The sequence below is a fragment of the Neofelis nebulosa genome, chromosome 10, assembly GCF_028018385.1.
Source record: "Neofelis nebulosa isolate mNeoNeb1 chromosome 10, mNeoNeb1.pri, whole genome shotgun sequence".
In the NCBI taxonomy this organism is placed as follows: Eukaryota; Metazoa; Chordata; class Mammalia; order Carnivora; family Felidae; genus Neofelis; species Neofelis nebulosa.
The window spans coordinates 11,237,544-11,256,616 of NC_080791.1; the positions used below are offsets into that span (position 1 = coordinate 11,237,544).

General features: G+C 51.8%; 1 protein-coding gene across 4 annotated transcripts in view; it reads left to right on the top strand.

The window, feature by feature from the left end:
• The window catches only part of TTC12 (tetratricopeptide repeat domain 12), a 54,362-nt gene extending 35,818 nt beyond the window's left edge, over positions 1-18,544 (top strand). For 2 of the 4 annotated variants that reach the window (XM_058686745.1, XM_058686746.1), the window contains exons 11-22: positions 517-586; positions 1,424-1,512; positions 3,558-3,726; positions 9,238-9,330; positions 10,328-10,388; positions 11,182-11,319; positions 11,789-11,887; positions 12,340-12,408; positions 14,746-14,847; positions 16,091-16,190; positions 17,125-17,350; positions 18,381-18,544. In XM_058686745.1, coding sequence (XP_058542728.1) covers positions 517-586; positions 1,424-1,512; positions 3,558-3,726; positions 9,238-9,330; positions 10,328-10,388; positions 11,182-11,319; positions 11,789-11,887; positions 12,340-12,408; positions 14,746-14,847; positions 16,091-16,190; positions 17,125-17,350; positions 18,381-18,456 — 1,292 coding nt within the window. In that variant the 3' untranslated portion in view covers positions 18,457-18,544. Of the gene's footprint in view, positions 1-516; positions 587-1,423; positions 1,513-3,557; positions 3,727-9,237; positions 9,331-10,327; positions 10,389-11,181; positions 11,320-11,788; positions 11,888-12,339; positions 12,409-14,745; positions 14,848-16,090; positions 16,191-17,124; positions 17,351-18,303 lie in introns of all 4 variants that reach the window. The other 2 variants (XM_058686747.1, XM_058686748.1) reach the window with 2 other exon arrangements.
• Positions 18,545-19,073: the final 529 nt, after the last annotated feature.

A 19,073-nucleotide genomic window follows, 5' to 3' on the forward strand; every position in this document is an offset into this window, starting at 1 on the left:
GTGCTGTTCTCCTTCACCAGTTCTTGCCATCGGGGCTTACGCCACTTTTTCACTCAGTGACAGGATGCCGTTTGTACAATGAGGCAGGATCTCTGACCTCCCTTTAGCATATGATGGAAGACACTCAAATACTCCCTGCAGTAGTTTCTTGGAGGTTTTAGGTTCTCTAGAGCCTAGACAGAGCTTCAAAATAAATATTCAAGAGAGGTGAATATGCTAGTTCGTCCCAGAGGTTAAGCAGCTCCTGGAGACTCTCTAAAGATTGTAAAATGACGAGATGTCAGATAACCCACGAGGCCACGCAGGCTCGGCTCCCCTTCTCTGAACAGGATGTCCCTTCTACTGGGGCAACAAGTGGCTGATGACAGCCATAGGTTTCAGAAAGGAAAGGTATTTGTTTCCGCCCAAACCGTTAATTTGGTGAGCTTGACATTCCATGTTGGGTTTCTCACTGTCCGCTAGACCTCAGCCAGACAGTTCAGGAGTCTGACCCGGTTTTTTATGAATTTGTTCCAGGCCCAGAACAGACTTTATTCAGAACACACAACGGATTCAGTGTCATCAGCGAGAATGAGGTCATAAGAAGGTAGGGGTGTTTGTAAAGTCAGCCAGCAGTAGAGCGAGGAAGGACAACCAGTTTCCCCCAAAACCCCTGCCCGCACAGGCAGTGGCTTCACCGGGTGGCCTGACCATTTAGTCAGTGTTGGGGGCCCCTGGGAGAGAGCGGTGCTGCTCCACGGGCACCCCTTGGGCCTTGTGCCTCGGGTGGTTTGAGTTACACCACAGGCAACGACCGCAGAGAGAGAAGGGGTCCGCAAAACTTCCCGGGTCCCTCCAGGCACTGCAGAGCCCGAGAAGTGACCATCTTTTCCTGGTTTCCCACCAATGTTTGCAAGATTGCTATTTGTTCTCTTTTGGAATTTGCTGATCGCCTCAAGAAGTGAGACCAGCTGGGTCCTGGCTGATCCCATTTCTAATTTTTATCTGAAAAGAGATCCATATGGAAAGAAGTGGATTGCTAAATGTTATTTTATTTTTATTTTATTTCCTATTTTGATGGTTTGGGTGCAGCCCCCCAGGCTAAGGAGGACACTGCTATGGGCTGGACTCACTGGCACACGTTTGCATGTGTGAGGAAGCCCATGGACCCTCAGTGGCCTGCTGGCCCACTACAGTTCACCGGTCACCGTGCAGCCATTGCCCATGGCCGCGGCTCACCAGCCTCCCTCTGTGCAGCCCCGACTCCTCGGCCTGCATGACTATCCTGGAGCTCTCTGCCCTCCAGTCCTGGTGACCTGTGGCTCTGGGCTATAACATGACTTTCTTAAACCCACATTGGAGAAGTCTGGAGGTGAAGTAAAACCAACTACAAAGATCAGTACTGCTTTCCAGTTTTAATATTGCCATCCTTTGTCTGTTCTAGGTGCTTCTCCACGGCAGGGAAAGATGCAGTGGAAGAGACGGTCTGTGTGTCCGTCCTCAGACTCTGGCAGGCAGTGTGCGCTGGGAATGGTAAGCCAGGGTGGTCACTGCTCATCACCGTTAGCGTACTGTTGATGCGGGAGCACCGCGCTCGGGCGTGATCCTGGCCGGTCCCGAGGGAGCTGATGTCCAGACCTTCCCCCAGAAAGAGCATATCGATCAGAGGCGAGGCCTGCGTTAGAGTCATGTCTCTGCCACCCTTACTACTGCCTTGACGGTGGACACAGTCACTGTCAGCATACTGAGAGGTCTTACCTCTCTGCCCTTTGCAGACTCATGACCTCAGCTCCTGCTCCACGGGCACCCCTTGGGCTTTGTGCCTCGGGTGGGGACGGAGATGTTCCTTTCCTGTCCACCTAAAACTACGGTTCCTTTTGGCTGACCATGGTACCCATTTCAGCATCCTGAGATTTTCGGTTGTCCCTGCTAGCATCTTGTGACACTGATTCGTGTGATAATGAGACAGTAAAATGCTGCAGGGCTTTTATTTACCATATTAACATTTATTTACCTTTTTACATATCAGCATCTTCTGGGGTTCATGAAGTTTCTGCACAATCTCTCTTACCCCTTTGTAATGTAGTGAATGTAAAAAAAATTTTTTTACGTATTTCCCTCATGTTAAAAAAGTGGTGTTTCCATAGGAAAAGGTCCGACCTTGGACAGAAAACACTGAAAATGGGAATAGTGATGCCTGGGTCTCCTTTTTGCAAGGCTTCTGTGGGAAGCCAGCAGAAGAGTTTGTGGGTGCAATTTGCAGACCATGACACGCTGAATATGGGAAAATAGGATTTTTTCCATTGATTTAGTAGAGCCAGGGAATCATCGGAAGTTGCAGAAGACTAGAGAATCCGGGGGACTCTTTCCTGAAGGGAATTATGCTCAGACTAATACCATTATCAAGGTGCCTTGCCGCTCCTTAGGATCCTGCACTTGCCTGGGGGGTGGGGGGCGATCTCACATTCCCCCACCACAGGAGGGTGAGAGAGGCAGGGCTTGGTGGCCGTGCGTTTACTCAGGGAAAACCAGAGATAGCCCTCCCTCCCTGCAGCCCTGATTTCCTCAGCACGCACCTACTTGGGTTTCTGTGAACCTTGGGGGTCACATTTTTCTTTGACATCAGAAGAAATATTGTCAGACACCGCCTGTGATATAAACGCTCTATCAGAGCCGTGAAATCTTGGTGTACCCAACTCAGTAAATACAAAGAAGACTTTAGAAAGGACAAGGGGGTGCTTAAAAAGTTAAGGACAGAGACACATGTCTGTGATAGACTGTTGAGTGGGAGACAGAAGCCAATTACAGGATAGGATGGGTCATTCTCTTATGTTATTCACAGCTCCTTTAAGGAGTGAGGTCACCTGGAGGGGTCCCAAGACGAGGGAACCCACATTTTCAGCTTTTGGATTGTTTGCAGTGAGCTGCTTTTCCGGTATGAGAAAAAATATATAAACTGCACAAACTCTGCTCTCTTTCTTGGTGAAGTCTCCACTCCAGCCTGTCCCTCTGCTTCCTCTCAAATTCATGCACCTGGCTAGAAAATGAACCAGGTGAAAGGGGGCAGATCCGTGCCAGCACTCTGGAAGTCACTTACATCTCTATTAATCAATGTCCTCACATGATACCCCAGTTTTCTAGAAAGAACCGGTGGTTCCTCTGGCCACCATATGAAAATTGACTCTCTAAAGTTAGCCACAGGTAAGCTGATTCTTGTCCCTTTCCTCACATCCCAAATCCCGCACACCAAGGAGCCTGTGACCGAACGTGTGTGCCAGGCCCTGTTCCGAGCGCCATCACGGACTCACTCACTGAACCCTCCTAACACCTCGGCCATGTTGGCTGTCTTCCCCATTTCTCTGATGAGGAAACTGAGGAGCGCGGGAGTTGATGACTCAGCCTCAATCGTTTCCCTGGCCATCGGGACCCGGCGGCCTGGCTCTAGAGCTCAGGCTCTAACACTTTATTACTCTGCCTCTCAAATGAGGGCAGAAGAGCTGGTTTGCCCGTTGGGATGGTGGCAAATGACTGGTTTGACCGCTGTCGCGTGCCTGAGATGCCCGTCCCCTGTCTTGCAGAGGAGAACCAGCACCTGCTGCTGCTGCGCCCCGAGATGGGCGGCCTGCTGCCCTCCCTGCTGACCTCCCGGGTTCTGGGCCTCCGGAAGCAGAGCCTGGCCCTGCTGCTGCAGCTCGCCAGGACGGACCACGGACGGAGCCTTGTCGTCGGCCACCTTGACCTGACCCGGTAGGGCTCTGCTGGCAGGGTCTTCTCTGCGGCTTCTCACACGGTCACCTGCCACGTTAAGGCTTGCCCGTCCCCCTTCCCACGCCATCCGACACGGGACGACCTCCCGTCTGAACTTAGCACCCGTGGGCAGTGGCACCCCTCTGACCCGCCTCTGTCTCACAGATTCTAGAGATGGCGGAGATGGTGGCCCCCCATCTGGACTGGGCATCCAGCCCTAGGACAGGCTGTGGGCTCCTGCCCCCTCGGCCTCAGTGCTCCTTCTACCCTCTTTTTGCCTGTACTTCTTCCATTCCTCTTTGTGGTAACTGATTTTGCATGTTCTTCAAGCCCTTCTGGAGCAAGGTAGAGCATAAAGAAATCAGACACATCTCGAATACTCTTGCACATAGGTCTGTCCAAGGCGTCCGGCTGTAGAAACAGCATGTGCCTCTCCCTTACTACACCTGATAAAAGAAACAACTGAACCCCAGTGATTCTGTCCGGTGCTTTTCAGTCGAAATATTAGTTTTTCCATGCAAAATTCTCATTTTCTCCATGAAAAGAGTTGCACGTTGGCAATTTCGTGTCGTTCAACCCAGTAGAAGCAGGAGCCGTGACGACAGCTTGCTCTATTCGTGTTTCACACACCGTCTAAAAATGAGCTGGCTTCCGATTCTTCTCACTATCATTACCTCACCTTCTCTCTTCTCAGCCTGGGAGGTTGGCGAGATCAGTGTTATGACACCATTTCACAAATGGGGCAGGGGGCGCTGCCTCAGAGAAGCAGGGAATCTCACCCTGCCACGTCTCTGCAGGCCCGCCCTCTCTCCGATCCCCGACCAAGCTGAGGCCTCCGGGGCCCCACCCCGTGTGGGGAGGACGTCCTCTGTGCTCAGGACCGGGTGGTTATTGAGCCCCTCCCCGTCTCAGCCCAGGGGCAGCCCCCATGGCTCACAGGCAAAGGCAACCCCCCTGAAGCTCAGCCCACACAAGCAGATGGATCATTCGAGTTAAGTCCTCAAAAGCACGTTTCACATTTCACATGACTGCAGTCATTTCCCCAGTACCTTCCTCATGGTTTTTCATTTGGTTTTGGTCTGAGTAAATGTAGCTGAGTTGTCATAAGCCACCCCCTCCCAGCTGTCTCTGAATTGCTTGAATTGTAATTTGAATTTTTCCATTGTTTTGGAGAGTGGCATTTATGAGCATCTCACACAGTACGGCCTAGTCCCCAGGCTGTCGAAGACACCTCAGCTTCTTACCTTCTGCCCACTATTAAACCAGAAAGAGATGGAATGTGTTCTCTGAAATGAAGGGAGATGGTTCCGCGCAGGACAAGGAGGCACCCAGGTCCCATGACCCTCACGGGCACACATACCACATTCCTCTTCACGTGCTTTTCCCCAAATGAGACGTTGGAGCAACAAATGTGCTCTGACAGGAACCGAGCGAGGGCTAGTATCACTTTGTGGAAAGCACTGGGGTTTTCAGTTCAGCAGTCATGACCCCACAGCCTCTGCTCGTCTCCTATTCATGTGGCCCAGGAAAGCTGCTTAGCCTTCCCGCACTCCGGTGTCTCAATCTGTATCACAGGCTAACGATGAAGCTTAACAGAAGTGATACACGTATGCCAGTTACAGTTTTCTCTGCAGCATTTTACACAGCACTTGGCCAGGAGACGCTGGTCTCATTTACCTCACGTAAGAAAAAAGACTAAAGATGGCAACACCAGTTCAATGACTTAAAGATATCCGGGTCAAGGTCTCTGTCCTTCTCTTGACCTTTCCCTCATGGTCCCACGAGGGTGCTGCAGCTCCAAGTATCACATCCCTTGTTGAGACAGGTTAATAGCAGCTAGGATCTGTCCCATTTATCAAGAGAAGCTACTCCTTATTTCTGTTGGATCAGGATTGTGTCCCATGCTACTCCTGTGGGGAAAGTGGTTCCAGGAGACTCAGGTAGGATAGAAGGGGAGAGCAGCGTATCTGTGGGATTAGCCACCAAACGGCATCTGCCACAGTAAAGAAAGGAACTGGTGGGGTGCCTGGGTGGCTCAGTTGGTTAAGCGTCCAGCTTCAGCTCAGGTCATCATCTTGCGGTTCGTGGGTTTGAGCCCCAGGTCAGGCTCTGTGCTGACAGCTCAGAGCCTGGAGCCTGCTTTGGATTCTGTGTCTCCCTCTCTCTCTCTACCCCTCCCCTGCTCGAACTCTGTCTCAAAAATAAACATGAAAGAAAGAAAGAAAGAAAGAGAGAGAGAAAGAAAGAAAGAAAGAAAGAAAGAAAGAAAGAAAGAAAGAAAGAGGGAAGGAAGGAAGGAAGGAAGGAAGGAAGGAAGGAAGGAAGGAAGGAAGGAAGGAAGGAAGGAAGGAAGGAAGGAAGGAAGGAACTGGAGTCATACCTGACACATGGTGTGGACTCAATAACTTTTAAAAGCATTTTCATTTTCTCTCTTCAGGGTCTATTTGCTCAGGGTCCTAAACTGAGGTGAACATGCATTTGTTGGTTCACCAGAGCATTTTCTGACCTGGGGTCCACTATAGGGACAACTGTCTGTCAGCAGAGCAGAAAATCTGCCATCCAAAAAGGAGACAGGAGGGAGGAGAAAGGACCGCTATGTCCTTACTGGATAATGACTCCAGTTAGGATGTGTGTCTTGTCACATGGAGAGGAAGTCTTGTTGTTCATGTCTCTCGAGACAAACACCAAGGTGAGCCAAGACTGCCGGCTCCACTTCTGTGCATTTCAGCGTCATTTTGTCCACCCTCAAGACTGAGGAAAACAGAGTTAAACTGATGAGTGAAGACTCTGAACTAACTGTAAAATCCATAATTTCTGATAGCAGGAACACTAGAACACTGTTCTAAGGAAGTTGGGGATTTGCAGAAGCTTGGAGTTACCTGGGACCACAGAAACAGTCCAGTCCAGCCCCATCCAGTGCCGCTGTCCCCTTTGCGGTACCCCACTATGGTCTGTGTGTGATGCCCTCCAGGGAAGACTCCAGCATCGTCATTGTATTCTTCTCCATGTGATTAGGACGGGCGCTAGAGCAGCTAGTAGACTGGGAAACTTGCCCCAGCCAATTAGAGGATGCAGATCTCACCTCCCAGGGCAGCCCATCCTGTTCCGGGCTAGTTCTGACTGATGGAAAGCTATCTCCTTGCACTGGACACAAACTGCCTGCCCCATTCCACACTCCTTACAGGGAGGCCTTGGTCCAGTCTGTTGGAGGCCTCCGGACCGCTTCAATTCTCCCACTTTCCAGTGTTTGCGGCATCTCAAGACACCGATCTTTTCCAGGTTAAGCATCCTGGTTTCCTTGACCATTCTTCAGATTATTTGACTTCCAGACCCCTCCTGGAACGAGCTGCTGAACAATCCAGTGGCATAGATGTGGGTGGCTGGAGTCCACTCCTAAACCCCAATCCCCAACCCAATGGTCCCTTTTCTGCCTCTATTGTTGGCTGCCCCGTGGCACTGGGTCCTGTGGATTGCTGCACTCTTCGTGAAACTCCAGCACGTGGCTGGCCACCCCTCGTGGCCCTCCTTCTGCCCCCAGGCTCTTCCTTCCTGGTTTCCTTGGCAAGCTCCCCTTATGCGGTCACCCTTGCAAATCAGGGATCCTACTCTTGGCTCTCTTCTCATTCGTGGCCTCAATTATCACATACAAGTCCCTCTCTTGAGTGCCAGAAGACCCTCCTCTGCTGCCGGACATCTTCCATGTCAACACCACAGGCATCACTAGGTTAAATCACAAATGGTTCTTCAAAGCAGACCCTCTGCCTGAATTTCCTATCTTCATAGGTGGCACTTCCATCCACCCAGTCGCTTAAGCCAGACTCCTGAGGGCCCCTCTGGGTGGGAAGATGGTATATTGTCACTTCTCCCTCTTCCGCATCCCGGGATCCTTCCTTAGGGCTCTCTTCTGGCATCTGTGAGCACCCCTTCTAGGCCTTCACGAGGGCCTCTCTCTTCCCAACTGTGTGTCTCGCCCTGCCCCTGCCTCAGCGAATCCCCCCATCTTTACTGTCTGGACCATTCCAGTTCTCCCCCCGTTGGATCCCCTGTCTCCTGTACGGTGGGCTCCAGTCCGGCCTCCGCCATTCCACCAAAGGGATTTGCCTCCTATGCACATCTGTTCTGTTATGTGCCTACTTAAAACTCCAGAATGACTCTCTACGGCCTATAGCATTAATTGTCCAACACCGCGAAACACAGTGCTCGGGAACTCCCTGCACACTTCACTAAGACGCAGCCTCCGCCAAAGACCGAGAGGCCCACGAAGCTGCCTCCCCCACCATACACCAGCACACTCGGCAAAACCTAGGCCCGCGGGTGAAGCACAAATGGCCAGCAGGCCACAGAAGGCGCAGCACCTCACCTTGCCGCTCGCTGTCCTGTCCTCGTGCCATAAGCAGCAGCTATGAGGAACTGCTGGCGTCCCCACGTGTGCCCCTGCCGTTTTGTGCCTCACCGTCCTTGTGAATGCCGTGTGCTCTGCTTGTGATGCTCTGCCCCTGCCCCCGTGTGCCTGACACGGAGCTGAGACGTTGTCTTATTTCCTTGCTGCGGCCCCAGAACCCACCACACCGCCTGGCACTTTGTCATCAGTAAGTGACGTCGCTTGAACGAACAAACACAAGTGAACACTGTACTTTCGGGGGACAGCCGACATGCCCTCTGCTCTCTGAAGCCTTTATCTCCGTCCTCCCACACCACACGCCAGGTAGACACTGTGCCCACTTTACATGCATCTGTTTCTAACATACCACCTAACACGTGTGTCACTGTAGGGGACCAGGCGCCCAGCACTGTATCCCTGCACTGAGCCCAGCACCGAGCACACAGTAGGTGGTTAGTGCGGGTTGGCTGGACAGATGACTCCTAGCGGTGGCAGCCAGGCCGTTAGGACAGCCACAGATTGCATTAGCTTTTTTTGGCAGCTGTAGCACACTGTTTGTTCATCCTGGGTTTGCGATCGGCTAAATGCCCTTGAATCTTTCATATGAGCCAGGTCTGAACCAGGTCTCCCAGGTCTATTGCTCATACAGAATTTGCAGCTCTAAAGGGAGGGCTTTGAATTTAACCCTATTCAATATCATCCGACATATTCAGCAGCCCGTCAAAATCTTGTTGAAAACTTACTCCATCCCCCACCTCGTTAGGGGGCCCTCCCTCCCACTTGAGTCGGCAGCAGATTAGGAAGCATGCCACCTAGATGTCACTTATGGTGATTGAACTTGGCAGAGGTGCCAGAGATTCCGTCCCAGTTGGCATCTGATAGTCAGTGAACTTTGGTTAAAACTGTTCAACCCTCTGGGAGTTTAAGTGGCAGAGTCATCCCCATAGGAAAGCGTCTGTCTCTTTGGGGTGGGCAGGGAGCTGGGCTGCTCAGGAGGACGTAGTGAGGCCACCTTTCAGCTTATGTGACCCAGACGCAGACTCCTTTCTGGCCTTTTTGTGAGGTCTCCTTGTTGGGGATGCTGTCAGCTGGAGGACAGCCCGCTCTGAGGTTGTTCTGGATTTTTGCAGATTGTTGGAAGCCCTGGTGTCCTTTCTTGATTTCTCAGATAAGAAGGCCAACTCTGCTATGGGACTGCTCACAGACTTGGCTCTGGAAGAAAGGTAATTTTTATTTCCAGAAACTGACATTTCCTTTTCAACATTTGTAAAACTGTCTGATCTTTAAAAATATGCAGTATGCAGGCAGGTTTGGCCAACTGAGCATAAGATTCACTGAGTAGAAGGGCCGCTGCCTTCCAAGCAGGGAGCTGTGGCTGGCCCTTCCAGTCCCCCCTGCCTGCAGGGGGACCCCCGTCCTTGATGGGTCTGGAAGCAGTAACAGACTTAAAAAACGGTACCTCTCACAGTTTACAAAGCTACTGTCAGTTGGAGAAGCTTCCTTCCCTTCATCAGTGCCCACTCAGAACTGCCCAGCAAATGTGTGTTGAATGAGTCTGAGAATAGAAAGCAACCTGCCCTTGGGTTCTCAGTGGCATTATGGGTAATCCCCCCTTCCCTCCACTTAGCTGCTGGGGAAGACAGCAGAGGTCTTCAATTTTCATAATTCTTGGGGGTTTAAGTGCATCTTTGGTCTGTTTTTAAATCTCACAAACTTAAGGGTGTCTTGCTTAGCATGGTCCTATGATGAGAAAGAGCTGTCTGTGCCCACAGACAGGCCATGGCATGGGCTGGGAATGTGTCAAAGCCGCTCTAGTAGGAGCAGATGTGTGTGTATCTGGGCCCTCCTCACCGCTGTGCAATAAACATGCTTGCTCTGTGTTTCCTGTTTGCATGGCACACAGAACCAGGGGAGGGCCGGGCTGGTGGTGAGTGAGCTTGGCAGAAATCGAGGGATTCCAGCAACTTCCGCACTAAAAGAGTTACCACGTGAGGTCTGCTGTTTAACGTCAAAGGCAATTCTCCAGACTTAGAAAAATTAAAGCCACATTACATACCCAGTGACATTTTTTGTTGTTGTTGTTCAGAATAAATCATCCATGCACACTGCACATCACACGGTTCCTGAGCCTCTGATACTCTGCTCCCTTACCCAAGACACCGTATTTCTGTTATAGTTTGTACAGTGTAGAACTAAATCGTAGGGATGTTTTCTCCACAGATTCCAAGTCTGGTTCCAGGCCAACCTTCCAGGTGTGCTCCCGGCACTCACAGGTGTTCTGGTGAGCAAGCCCGCATTTTTCGCACCTGTGACAGACATTCGCAGACGCGTGAGCAGAGCCGTTTAAACACAGTTTACGCTCCAGAACTCCTGTTGTCTCTCGGGTTGATTAATCATTTCTTCACAGCTGGAATTGACACAATTCTGTTATTACAACAAGTGCAGTTGGGACAGGTGGGGAGGGCCTATGGATGGGGCTCGAGTGCCGGGGAAAAGAGGATGGGTGTGGACTGTGTCTTAGGTGGAGGCAGAGAGAGGGTGTCAGCTCCGGTCGGTCAGTCCCCTTCTGACCCCAAGGCTCGTCGTAAGTACCACGGGCAGCCGTGTCCTTGAGTGGTGGTCATCCCCAGCGGGAAGGCAAGTAGTGATTTGAGCTGATGAAGCAGGACATAGCAAGGTGGGGTCCTCCTAGGACAGCATGCTATGACTGGACCCTGTGCCATGGGAGTCATCAAAGTCTCAGGGGACCTGAGAACTTGCCCACATGCCCGTATTCCACGCACATGGAAATGGAAGCTCTGAGAAGGGACGAGACTCACCCAAGCCCTCCCAGCGGGTTGGTGGAGTCACTGAGATGAAGCCCCAGGCCTCCCCATCCCAGGCTAGGGTGCTTTTGGGTCCACTGCCTGTGTGCCTCCCTCCATGCTGGTGCCAGGTGGCCCCATTGGTGGCCCTGGGTGACATTCCGCAGTCTGCTTCCCAGGCGTTTTGCTGAGTGAGGGATGCCCCTACAGATTGCTCTGGCATCGTTTGCCTGCTCTCTGCAGACTTTCCTTCTCTTGGCTCGTTCTTAGAGGAGAGAACCTACAATAACCAACACGTCAGCTCTTTGCCAGTGTATTGCCCTCGTGGGAAACCTTAGTGCTGAGGCTGCCGTCCGAAGACAGATGTGTGCCTCTGAAGAGTTCGGGGATGCCTGTCTGGGCCTCATGGTACTGTGACTCTTCCGTTCAGAATGTAGTCCTTTACCTGTTTTGGGAGCAGTGGCTTCTTCTTGATTAGCCGGCTTTTCCAAAAATTCTTTTTGAGGGTGCTGGAGCCAGTGGCTTACCCCTTCCACAACCATAGATTTTATGGGTGGCCGGCCTTAAAGAGCCCTCCATCCACCCTGGAGAGTTTGGAGGACTTTCCGGTGGAGTTGGCCTGACTGCCCACTCCCCAGTTTAAACATAGGACCGGGCCAAGCCACAGTCTCATGGTTCAGGCACCAGAGATTCCTTGCAAGTCTTCTCCACTAACACTAATTCACGGAACTGGTCTCTGATCTTCCACCATCTCCTAGGGTCACAACACTGACAGTTCAGGGCGCGTGAGTAACTAAGATCACTGCCAAAGGGATGAGGTGGCCGTGAAAAGCTGCAGGGCAGAAAGGTCACTGATCCCTTTGCTTTGTTTCCCAAGGCCAGGTGTGAAGAGGCTGTGGACCTGTTCAGAGATGTCCTGTACACGCTCCTGGGACTTGTGATGAACTTGTGTCTTCAGTCCCCCTTCATCTGTGAGGTACAGCAGTCTTTCCTCCCTGCCGGGAGCCCCGGCACAACCCAAGCCCAAGCCTGTGCATTGATAGAACTGCTCTGGCTTTCAGAGAGAGAGTAGAAGCGGGGGACTCACACCCTGGTGGCGGGAATGGGGAGAGCAGGACGGACGCTGTGTCACTCTGCTCCAGAAAGTGGACTGAGTGTCCAGGATGTGCTGAGCACAGTGCTAGGTTCTGCCTTTCCAAAGTCAAGTAAAATGTGCTCCCCGCCCCCAAGGCATTGCCCTGTAGTTAGGGAGATGAGACAGTTGTGGGAAGAAGCAAGAGCGATGGAAGAAGGGATCATGAGGGAAATATGGACAGAGTGTGGCCATGCTGAAGAGGGAGAGGCCAGTGCTGTTGGCTCAGAAGGAGCTCCATGGAGGATTCAGATTAACAGGCCATTCAGACCTCCTCCTCTCTCCTGTCGTGGCAGGTTTGGGCTGTGGAGGTGAGCAGAAGGTGCATGTTTCTACTCAACAGCCAGGATGGAGGGATCCTGACAGTAAGTGTCTCCCCGGGAGATCCAGAAACAGCTTCCTTTGTTGTTCCAGGGGAGTCGGTGACCCTCCAACCCAGTGCCCATCTGTGGACCCCCAAGAGTCCATGGACCCAAGTCAGGAATCTCTTTTCTGTATGGTTTGCAACTAACAACTTCCACAGTTTAATTATAGGATTTGTCCTATTCCAAGATATCCTGGTGCAAATTGTACAGGTGATGAGATTTCATTTACAATCTTTTTCCGTAGTCAAGAAAGCCAGGCCTGTATTTTGAAGCCCATGATCCCAGAGGCTGTTTATGCACAATGGTTTTAGCCCCCTTGGACATGCATGCTGGGGTGGCTTTCTTATTTGTGCTTCTGACATTTGGACAAGAAAGCTGAGAAAGACCTGTGGTCAACACAGAGCATCGGGGGAGACCATTTGCTGTCATCCAAGGATGTGTTGTTTACTCACAGAAGTAATCACCCCAACTTCTCCACCTATTAGGTCAGGGCCCTAGTGCTCAGAGAAACACCTGGGGCACATCCAGCAGGTGTGGGAAACCAGTCCTCCAAGGGAGCACATACTGGAGACTGGGTCCAGGATCACAATAAAGGTTCTGAACAGATGCAACAAACCCTGTGTGGGACTAGTGTGCCTGCAACTTCCCCAAAGTCAATTCAGACAGGACAGGGTGGAGGGTTTTCATGTGGACTCCTGGAGTGCATGGCAGGTCTTCAGGGTCCCTGGAACCCCCTGAAATTGTATAGACGGTTTTGGGGGCACATGCATTTTCATGGCAAAGGCATCATGCCTTTCATCAGATCCTCAAAATAAAGACCCATCACCCCAAAAGTGGCAAGCATCGCTATTGTCAGGTGCTTGGGTTTTCCAGAATGGTTTTGACCAGAGCTAGTGAGCTAACCTTTTAAGGACTCTCCTGGCCAGATGTTTCTAGGACTCTCTGCCTGTGCCTCAGTCAGGTGCTGACCGACCGGCTTGTTGGACAGAGCAGCAGTGTCACCAGGGCCATCTGGTCCCTTGGTAGTGGGCTCTCCCCTCTGTCTTGGGCCTAACAAGAGATCTGCAGTGTCAGCTGTGGCAACATTCTGGCACCTGTAGGGAGCAGATGAGGGAAATAAGACTGATCATATGGTAATACCCATATTTATCCCTTCTCTGTAGGGAAACCTCATTAAAATCAGACTGAAAACATTAGGGAAGGAAAAAAAACTAGAAATCCACACTGACAAAATGAACAGGCAAGAGATCATCAGTCAGTTTTTAAATAATTTTAACCCGTTTCTGGAAGATAAAGAACACCTACAAACGTCATAGCTAGTGAGTCAGGGCTGAAGGAACCTCAGTGCAGAGAACAGATACAGAGGACACAGATTTGCCTTGTAGGACCCTGGAGAGGCTCGAGACTCCAGAACACCAGGTGCTACAGAGGCTACAAGTAAGAGATGGGGGACCACGTGTGGCACTCAGGTGTCTATACCTCTGGTGGAAAATCAGAGCTTTTTTTCTCTAAGGGAATTGACAGACCAGAGAAAAATGTTTTGCTTTCTAGTGTCCGGGAGTGCTACCTCTGCACGTGTCAGTCGACAGACTCCCAATAAACACAGCACACCGGAATATATTTTTATTGCTCTTTCATAAGTGTGCCCATAAATGGGCAGCTAAGGGTCACGGGACATTTCAGGGAAGCCACACACAGAAATAGAAAAACCAAGTGAAACAGAAAAACATGAACCCAGAAGAAATAGAGATGATATAGGAAACAAAAGAAAAAGTGACGATCGTTTGTGTCCTCCGAAAGATTCAAGATAACATATCTATAACACCTAGCTAGTTCTTTGATAAAAACAACAGCTAGCTCTTTGATAAAAAGCAAAGTGGAACTAGAAAATCATAAATGGCGTCCGCCAGAAAGCAGAACCGGCAGACAGAGATTCAGACAAGATGAAGGACAAGCTAAGAGAGAGACCCTGAGGATCAATCCAAGAAGTCTGCCGTCTAGTAAAGACCCTGCTACTCCCGGAGCACTGCAGGGTGTCGGGGCAGGACTTTCTGTGCCAGAGCTGACCTGCTCGGTTCCATGTAGAGCTGAAATGAACGGGGCCCCTGCATGCCAGGGGCCCTGTTTCCAGCCCTTGAGTCACCTGTCCTGTACCTGTACAATGAACACTGCTTCCTGCCTATTCCTTGGCCACTACATATTTGTAAAACCAAGGTGCGTGTTTTGCTCCCCACACTAATGATTGTTTTCGCCTCACTAAACTACTTGCTGACTTTTAAAGGTCATCAGAATTTATGAACAGAACGATTAATGATCTTCACTTTCCGCTTCACCCAGAGAGCCGCTGGCGTCCTCAGCCGCACCCTGTCTTCCTCTCGGAAGATTATTGAGGAGGCCCTCAGAGCAGGAGTGGTGAAGAAGATGATTAAGTTCCTAAAGGTAGAGCAACTTACTGGGTTACAACCACTTGCATTTGCAGGAGCGGCACAGGTTATCTGAGGGAAAGAATTAAGGAGGGTTTTGTTCCATTCAGGGGCTGCCATTTCACCCCTGCCCTCTGTGAAACTTCTTGAATGAGGATTCCTTCCACCTGTCACCCAAGACAGTGCTCTGAACGTCACCGTAAGATTGCTGAACAAATCCGTAAATTGTTCATTAGAAGCATCCATAACAATTGGTGGCCACTCGAGCCTCACTTAAAATATACAGGCTCTGTCCCCAAAAAAGATGGTTGGTGTGGCTTTCCACAAGGTCCCACGGGCCCCTTGTTTGGCTCGTGTTCTGCTGGCCATGCTTTCTCCGGCTGTCTGGAGAATGTTGGCTGTAGCTCCGCTTATGAGGGAGGAAGGGGGCAGCGTTGCTCTGGGACAAAATGGTGCTTCCGTGATCTGAGTCAGCGCAGCAGCTGAAGTAGACCCACCAGAAGGACCAGGTGAATAAGGACCCCACAGGAGGCCTTCTCATAAAACCCCAGGCTGAGCAGGGCCAGGAGGCATGCTCTGTCGGGGGGCCGCTGCTGAGGCAGGGGCAACATTGAGGGGTAGAAGGTTGGGTCAGCGTTATTAAGCTGCCACATGGACAATGACCAACACTCACCCGATGCAAGTCTTGCACCCCGCCGGAAACTGCTGATCACATGCACACACGTGTGCACTGTGCATGTATATATGCACGTGTGCCTCTTGAAGATCCTGCATTGGGTGATTTTGAGGGTTATGAGTTGACAGTTGTCACCTCTTAAAATGATCTAGATTTGTGATGTTCTCCATGCAGGCCTGTCAGCCTGACAGCCTTAGCAAGTCATTCCCCATTCTCCAGTGGTGAGGTGACACGGTGAAAGGCGGGTGGGGGGGGGGCCCTTCCTCCCTCTTTGGTACATCTGCCAGTCAACAGCATCATGCCTTCCTCAGCCACTCACTCATAAAACCTTCTCCAGGCAATTACCCAGGTGCACATGACAGGCCCGCATTCCTGTCGGGCTGTGGGCTGTGCTGCTGGGGACGGGAATGACACCAGCCTGGCAGGGCCTGGGCCTGCTCACCGGGAAGCACCCGCCATTCTCGGGGGAACTGTGTTTTAGAAGTTTAGGAAGCCGCTCACACAGGCACAGCTGCTCGCTGGTTTGTGGCCAAGAACAATCAGAGGAGTGACTTTATTTTTCCAATTTCATTCTGAAACCCAGACGGGAGGCCAGACCGCATCACGATATGCCGTGAAGATACTAGCTATCTGCACTAATAGCCAACACGAAGCACGAGAAGAAGTGATAAGACTGGATCAAAGTAAGTGATAGTTTCCCTAGGCAAGAGTCTACATCCCAGAGGTTAATCCCGCCTCACAGCTGCCCAGGGAGCAGGGGCGAGGCGTGGGGAGAGGCATTGCAGAGCCCTGTTAACCTCTCTCTAGACTTCTGCACTGTTTACTAAGATTATCTGTTTCACCCTGTTCTGGAAGCATTTAATTAGCCTTCAACTGCACACAGGTAGCACACCCATGCTGGAGACCCTGCTGTGAAGCAACTCAAAGATGACAGGGTCGAGGCCAGGAGCCACTGCCTCTCTCCTAGTAAACTGGAATGGTTTCTTTGGGTTTTTTTATTAATTTTTTTAACATTTATTTATTTTTAAGAGAGAGACAGAGCATGAGTGGGCTCATGCAGAGCATCTGCTTCGGCTGATCTAACGCGAATTCTCTCCCTTCACGGACCTTTAGTGAGCAGGGAAGGTAGCAGAGTCGGAGGCAGCCTTAGTCTAGTAACTAAACATGGCTGCGGTCATGTACAGCAGGTGTTCCCAGCGAGGCAGCCTGCGAATGTTCTTCACACGTCCTCTGGCGTGGAAGAAGGAGCCCTTCTTTTGCATCCTGCTCCTTGCCCTGCAGCCACAGGGAGCAGGCCCGGGGCCCCCTACTCGGGGCCCTCAGGTGGAGTGCAGGGGCTTAGAACGGGGACTTTAGGGAAGACAGACCTGTGTGACACATAACATTCAGCCACACAACGACTGTGCCACTCTGGGCACTGCCCTGGGCACCCGAGAAACATCAGAGACGCATCCAGGAGCCGAGGAGGTCCACAGTACTCAGCAAATACTTGCCGAGTGACCAAGTGACATGTCAGAGCTTTGGGGAGGCTCAGTGTCACTGACTCCAGGTGCTCCTCCTGTCCCTTGCTGTTTGAGGTTCAGAGGGACAGATGCTGGTTCTCTCCCCTCCCTCTAGAGTTTGGCATTCTGCTGAGGCTGCTCAGCTCAGAGGATGAGATTGTGGTGGCCAACGCTGCCCTCTGCCTGGGGAACTGCATGGAGGTGCCCCGTGCCGCGTCTTCCCTGCTGAAGACGGACATTGTGCAGGTGCTGCTAAGGCACGCAGGTGGCGACGCCCAGAAGACAGCCGTGCAGCTGAACTCAGGGATCGCCCTGGGGAAGCTGTGCACGGCCGAGCCCAGGTATGCACCCGCTCCAAGCTGGGGTGGCCCGCGTCAGTTACATCCTGGAAGACGCACGGCCAGCAGAGGTACCATGCGGTGGCCATGTGGTGGCTGGGCCTCCGTGCCACCCAGAACTCCGTGGAGAGCCCCGGGAGTCCTGGTGCTTCCTGTGCACACAGGTGTTAGGCCCAGTAGCTACATCCCTGAGAGACCTGGGCTCTCAGGCTCCAGTGAGAGAGGGGGAAGATGCTTCTTTGACAGACATCTGTCCTGTCCACTCACTGCCATCATCTTCCCTCCATTCCATTCTCTCCTTCTCTTCTAGCTTCTTGCCCATCTGTCCACGCATCCCTCCTCCTTCACTTTTTTGCCCGTTGCCTGAGCATGTGGGAGAATGCCCAGTGAGGGCCACATTCCCGTGCTGGAGGAAACTGAAGCAAGAATGGCATGTTTAAGACAAGCCAGGGCAAGAGATCTCTGCTCTCACTGTGTGCATTGCTTCCCTTTTAGCTCAGGCTTATGTTTTGCTCTGGCTGGGTTCTGATGTGCTGAAACCCCTAGTTATCATGCGTGTCTGAGGGATGGAGTCCCGGCATAGGAGGGGGGTGCCTTCCATGGACAGGGAGCAGAGCTGGCTCCTTCTCTTCCAGACTAAGCCCTCTGATTCCTCCCCAGAGAGTGAAAGGGTTGACTGGGATCACATCTGAGGCCCCTTCAAGTTCTGTCTGATTTTTAGACGGAAGGCACAGATAAAATCTTTCTTCTACAGAAAGCAAGGCACGTTAGCTAGGTTGAGCTCAAAGTGGCAACCTACCGGGGAGTCCCCGAGAGCAAGGCCCCGTCGGATCAGCCTGTCCATCTGCCACTCATGACAGTATTTACTGTGCTTTTTGTACCTCCCTGAGCACCTTACATGCTTTGATTGCCAGGGCTCCCAGGGCAACAGCTACTTCCCCTTTCTGCCTCACCAGCCAGCTTCTACCTGAGAGGGGGTGGCTCCAGGCACCATGGCATTGATGTCCTGAACTTGGTGTTCTGATTATGGCAGATTTGTCGCTCAGCTGAGAGAGCTGCACGGGATAGAGATTCTCAACTCCACCATGAAGTACGTGGCTGATTCTTAAGATACATGGCATCTGTGCACATTTTCAGCATCACGGGACTGTGTGCTAGGGGTGGTTCCTGTGCTAATAAAGACTGTCTGAATGGCCACTCCAGAGCTGGGCATTGTTTTCAGACGTTTGGCTTCTGGTTCTCACTGGTAATGGCAGAGTGGGCGTCAGGCCGGCCGCGGTGTTGGAAACCACTCAGCATCCATCACACTTTCCTCCTCCTGTCCCTTCCTGCCCTGCAGGGCCTGGATGCCAGCAAACAAAAAGCCACATTTCCCAGATCCCCTTGTAAGCAATGTTTCTAGACAGGAACCAGACTCTTCCCGCCCCTTTGGCTGTTTCTGCTGGTAACATCCAAGAAACATCAAGTTTTTCGACAGCGGGATCTCAGTGTCTGAACTCCAGCTCCAGAGTGCCCAGGGACAGTGGCAGCGGCAGTGGCAGCTTCTTTGGGCCTGGCCTGCCACTGTGCCATGTACTCTTGAATTCAGGGGGTTGAGTAGTAGGGGGAGGCTCCCGAGGCAGGGAGTTCTCTGTGATCCAGGGAATCGTTCCTGGAGGCGCCGCCTGGTGTCTTAGTCCGGCCCATCTAAGGGTGTTCTCAGCACCCTGTTCCTTGTGTCAGATGG